Source organism: Megalops cyprinoides, chromosome 2 (genome assembly GCF_013368585.1).
Source record: "Megalops cyprinoides isolate fMegCyp1 chromosome 2, fMegCyp1.pri, whole genome shotgun sequence".
Classification (NCBI taxonomy): Eukaryota; Metazoa; Chordata; class Actinopteri; order Elopiformes; family Megalopidae; genus Megalops; species Megalops cyprinoides.
In genome coordinates, this window is record NC_050584.1 from 26,821,501 (window position 1) to 26,827,500 (window position 6,000).

General features: G+C 43.4%; 1 protein-coding gene across 1 annotated transcript in view; it reads left to right on the plus strand.

Annotated features, from left to right (window-relative positions):
• The window catches only part of LOC118770363 (cadherin-18-like), an 86,281-nt gene that overhangs the window by 22,085 nt on the left and 58,196 nt on the right, over positions 1–6,000 (plus strand). Inside the window, exon 2 of the mRNA XM_036517985.1 lies at positions 3,178–3,472. Coding sequence (XP_036373878.1) covers positions 3,178–3,472 — 295 coding nt within the window. The remainder of the gene's footprint in view (positions 1–3,177; positions 3,473–6,000) is intronic.

The window sequence follows — 6,000 nt, forward strand, 5'->3', positions numbered from 1 at the left end:
ACTAGCACCTGATACTTGTATTACTTGCCACTTATTTACTTGTTGTATTGCATTGTCATATGGATTTTGTAATCTGAAAGTCTGATATATGATAGTGTATATACTTGACTTCCCTCAGTTTTCTAGGCTGTCTAGTTTCAAGTTAGCAGAAGTTAACTTGTGGTCATGTTTGAATAGTGTCGTGCTCACACTCACTGGTCTCAGAGTGTTGATACCCTGGTCTGACACTGTTGCTCATTTAATTTGGTCAGATACACTTCTGTTCTCTTGTGCTTGAAGTCACTCTGGGTAAAAGTGTCTGCTAAATGAATGTAATATAATGTAATACTTAACCAAGATGGTTGACTGAAAAAAATCAAATCTCTCCAGCACCAGTGACCACCAGTGACCCAGGGAGGCAATGTGTGTGTGTGTGTGTGTGTGTGTGTGTTTGTGTGTGTGGGTCAGTAGGAGGCAAGAGTAAGTGGCCAGACTGAAAAAGACATTTGGGGAATTTGACAAGAACACCAGAGTTAACACCCCTGCTCCTTTGACAAGCACCACGGGGTCTATAATGACCACAGTCATAGAAGTCAGGACTATAAATATTTCACAAAAACCTTAATTTCTTGTGAGTGTGTCTCCTACTTATGATGTCCTTTCAGGGGTTGTTTCACAGTTTTTCAGCACGGACTTCCATGCTCCTTTTTTGGCAGCCCTCTACAACTGGCTGATCGACTCCACACCCCTGCCTGGGGACAAACGGGCAGGTGGGCGTCTCTAATCATAAAACGTCGAACGTCGAAACACAACAGATTTAAATTTTGCGGCAATGTGACTTGGTGTAGCGCGACTAATGTGGTTTTAGTTTGATTAACCTGTTTCCACGAATGTTGCGTCACCTCCCCTCACACCCCCTCACAAGGTTGCTCCCACATCTTATCTGTGGCCGAGATTTGTTCTAGTTGGGCACCAAGGCAATTACAGCTCTGACTCAAGAGGCCTGCACTGATAGGAAGCCACTGCCTGCCTCAGCCTTTCTTCCCATCCGCCCTCGTGATTCCAAGCTTCCCGCCATCTGGTGTTTTTTTCACTTACTCTACTTCCACAAAGCATTCGCAGAGGAGTAAAGTTAGGGCCAGTATCAGTGTTAGTTCTGGTAAAAGTAGCGGTGGTAAAGAATATTAACAGTTGTATAGCTTATTTGATTTATTTATTTATATTTGTATTATTCTTGCTAGTTATGAGCATTATAGAGATATCCATTAGTTTATCTCTCCACAGAATTTGAATATAAAATATGTTTACTCCCATAATTCCTTCAGATTAATACATTATGGCGAAAGGGGAGTTAGGTGGGTGAGGGCAGGGTGGCATAACATGTCATAATGTACTTCAGATCACTATTACATTTGGCGTCAATTGGTAATGGACTGGGCCATAGGCTGAGCGGTGTTATTAACGAGAGTGCTTGAATAATCCAGAGTTCTCTTAATCAGCTTTCACTCTGCCCAATGCCGCTAAGAGTGGGCCGGAGTTTCCTCCAACTCTGCAGCTTTTTAATGACACAAACATAACACATTTCGCTTCAGTGGGAGGTAGTTGCAATTCCACACAAGCTACACAAGGAAGACCTTCAAAGCATGAGTCATCGCTTTATAAACTTCAGAAATAAAGTTTTAATTCTGAACTTGGGAGTGTGTCAGGCGTTTTCTTTTTTTTTTTTTTTGCTTGATTTCAGTACTGGTCTACATTCTGAATATCAGCATACCCTCCTGGATGTTAATGCAAGAGGGAAAGTAAGAAAGAGAGAAATGCAAAAGTGTGGACTTTTAACCCGTTCTCATTGACCAGAATCTGTTACATTGATCTTGTCAGTCAGTTTACGCATTTTGATGGAGAGTGGTTGACAGTCATGAACACGAAATCAAAAAAGACATAATGTAAACTGGTACAATATGTAGCTGTACAAAACATAAGCCATTAATAAATAAAGACATGCGCCAAGCAAATGAGCAGCAAATGGCCGTGACAGACTTTGGTGTCCATGATAAGGATCGAACATCCAATGTAAGTGTTTTGTAGAGTTTTGAGTCGGCCCACCAGCATTCTTCCTGTTACATTAAACCTTCTCCAGCCTTCCCTCAAAAGTTGAGCTACTGGAGCTGTTTTCTCCAATAGGTGTGGGACACAGCATGATTCTTGCAGTGGCCATGGAAATTTTGTTGCTGGAGGGACCAGTCAGGGCCTTTTTCCATAAATATCAATGATGGCCTTGAGCTGTCTGGATTTCCCACTGAGAGACAGGAGACGGGTGCTAGGTTATCTTAAACAGTATTAGCATGTTATGAACAGGGGGAAGGAATAGATTTTTGATGTTCATTTTGGCAAACGGTGCCTCATATCTCCTTTGGTCCAAGTCCTTGATTGAATCATCACTCACTGTAAAACATTAACTCATCATAAAACATGAATTTTGGAATGTGTCATTGAATCTCAAGCTGGAATGACCCTGATCCATCCCATTAAATCATACTGCTTTGCTGTTTGCAGTATTAGTTTGACCTGGCTTTGCTGGAGCAGAATGGAAATTTATGTATCAATGGCATCCATCCTGTGCTACTGCATTCTTTGCCTCATGTCTGGGTCACACCCTAGTACACATTCTCCAGTAGCTCATCTCCCAGCCTATATCAGCACTTCCCACCAGGGCAATGAGGTCTGAGTGATATGTGATCTAGTTTTCTATTCAGTCTTCTTCCCGAAGCCCAACCTGACCTTATTCATAACAGCACTGAAGTGCACTGTGAAGACTGTGTCTTTTTAGACTGTATCAAGCAGATTACAAATTATGACACTCACTGTTGCATTTATATAAATAAACAGCAGTATGTATAGGCTGCCTGTTACAGCTATGCTTTAATAGCACTGTGTTTTACTCAATGAAAATATACTCAGCAACTGTGCCACACAGTATTCTCTGAAATCAACATTCAGACCAAAAAAACGTTTGCTTTCAACCCAAAAATTGGAAGCACAGAACAGTTCCACGTACAGAATATGTCTGATCAATACACGCTAATTATTTTGATAGTATTATTATGCTTCAGTTCCAATGACAAGCAATTTGATGCTACGTTTTAATTGCTGTTCTCCCGGCCTTTTGTGATGTAATGTGTTCGACTTTCTCGCCCACAGCTTCACTCAAACTCGGACAAAGGGGACGGCTCGGTCCGGTACATCCTGACGGGGGAAGGAGCCGGCACCATCTTCATCATCGACGAGGTGACAGGCGACATCCACGCCACCAAGAGCCTGGACCGGGAGAAGAAGACGCACTACGTGCTACACGCGCAGGCCATTGACCGGCACACTAACAAGCCGCTGGAGCCCGAATCCGAGTTCATCATCAAGGTGCAGGACATCAACGACAACGCCCCCAAGTTCCCCGATGGGCCCTTCGTCGCCTCCGTGCCCGAGATGTCTGAAGTCGGTAAGTCGGTGTGACGTATTTATCGTGCTCGCGCGTGTGTGTATGCTGTGTATGTACAGGCTGCTGAACCTGCACCTTGCCTGTCAAAGATAATCCGTATAGATGTGGCCGCTTGCAGTCTGCTGCAGCTAGTTCATTTCCTGTACTTTAGTCCAGGCAATTATGGCAATTAACAGCTCTTCCACTAGGGTGCAATAGGGGGTGATTTCACACAAGGCCTGCTTTCAACAATCTGCCTACTGTTCATTCCCGATAGAAATTCCAGATTCATATGGCTGGACTTTGTCAGTCACTTTGGAGTATATATATATATGTATATATATTTGCTGTGGAGAGCTAAATACCGAATGTGTACTGCTGAAAACAAGGAAATTGTTACGAGATTGTCTGCCTGCTCATAAAGCCACCAGCATGGGTTTGAAGCGTGAAATTGCCTTTGAAAGACCCACATAAGGCTGTCCTTCCTCAGGAAGCGAAGGAAGATTCGTTCTCATTTCTCTACCACTCAAGGAGTTGTTTAAAGTGTCACTTGTGTTGTTGTCTTTATGAAACATACTACCATTGTAGCGTTCACTCCTCCTTGACAGACAGACTGACAGACACACACATACATACACACACACACACACACACACTTCGCCCCCCACCCCCCGCCCACTGCCCCCCTGCTGTTGAAACCTTGGAATCCTCTACATCAAGGAGAAAGTGCTGCATGTCTCCTAGGAGAAAAACACTCTTGTGATGCCAGACATCCTGTGATGTCACTGTTGTTTACTTCTTTGTTCATCTGTTCCGCTTATAGCTCGGGTGAACAAAAGCTACCTTGTTCTGCACTTGACGGGAAAAAAATAATAATAAATAAATAAGCAAAAGAATGCCTTAAAAGGCTCAGACGTTTCCATTGGGACACATAAGAGATGAGTTCTGAAAAAGCGTGTTATAAAAAATAAATAAATAAATACATATATAAAACTCTCCGCCGTGAGGTCGACTGTCAGCATCTTGTGTGGTGCAAATTGGTGGATGGCAGTTCATTTAAAGGCCTGTTTAAACTGGCAGTTGTGTTGGTTAATGGCCCCGAATATCAGACAAATCATGGAGGTGCCGCTACAGGCTTCAAGGTGCTTTACCTGCTAAATTTAAAGCAGGGGTTGGGGGGGGGGGGTGAGGAAGAACAACATCATTTGTTGAGTAAAATGGAAATCCTTCACTTCCATCCTCCTCTTATTTTAGAGTGAGAAAAGGCCCTATCTGGCTTTTGTGCTGTACCAGGAGAAGAGCATTGAGGGTAATGGTAGGCGAATATGATTAGGTGCTGTAGTGATACGCACTGGTACGCTGGACCGGAAAGATACCATGAGTAATTCCTTATATATTTTTTAACAGTAGCTTATTTTATTAGCACCATTGTTAGCTGTTTAGACCCTGAAGTGATACATGCCTGTTGTGTGGGCCTTGTGATTTATGTGAGGGTCATGGAAGGGGTGACAGTTGGATTTTGTGGTTATAATTTAAATATGCATTTGCTGGTGAAAGCGCTGACAGGGTAAAATATGATTTTTGGTTTCGTTGACTGACGAGCGCTGACAGCAGTGTGGTGCAGTGGGATTGCTCTCCTAGTCACCTAATTGGTATTCTTTCACCTCCTGGCATACCACCGAGGTGCAGGAATTGGAGTGGGAGAATACTGTCCTCCTTTCCTACACCTACTTTTATTACATTGCACCCTTAGTGGCTTTATCTTACGTGGGTACAAATACCTGAGATGGCCATGTGCCTGAGGCAAATTGCTCATTTTTGCAAAAAATATGTTTTTATTAGATCATTGCCTCTTTAGCTTTACCTCGTTCACATATTGTTAACAAGGCCTTGTTCTGTGTGGTACATCTTAGCACTCCCTCGACCGCTTTCACGTCTGACTCTAACTGGCTCTGATTTAGTTTTATATATATATATATATATATATTGCCACCTATTGGGAGGAGTGTGAACTGGTTCATGTCCCGACTGTGATTGCTTGACAATCAGTTTGCAAATCTACGTCTTTGGGTAGATGGCAAAGAATCGAATGGCTCTGGTTTTCTCAGGTTGCACAGAGGCCCCAGAGGTCATATACCAAACACAAATGCCATGATTGGTTTCTGTGGTTATACTTAAAAGTGCCCTTCCCCCCTCCTACGGACAGCTCCTTCACCCCATTCCTTCAGACGGGGCCTGAAGACGCACCTCTTCAGACTCTACCTGGACTGACCCAGCACACAATTGCTGCCCCCCCCCCCCCAATCAGTGCTGTCGTAAATTGCTGTGCTTTTTAAACTGTTTCTTGTTGCCGCCTTTACCTTGACGCTCATTGCGCCGTTTGAAGTTGTTGAAGTTTGCTGTTTGAAGGTGTATCGCATTAGTTGCCCTATACGCTGTAGTTGTACAAATCTAATAGTACTGTGTCCTCAAACAGACCTCTCAGCTGAGATCGGTCTCATTGTGGAACTGTACACATCCTGTCCCTGTACTGTCGCCATACTTACGGT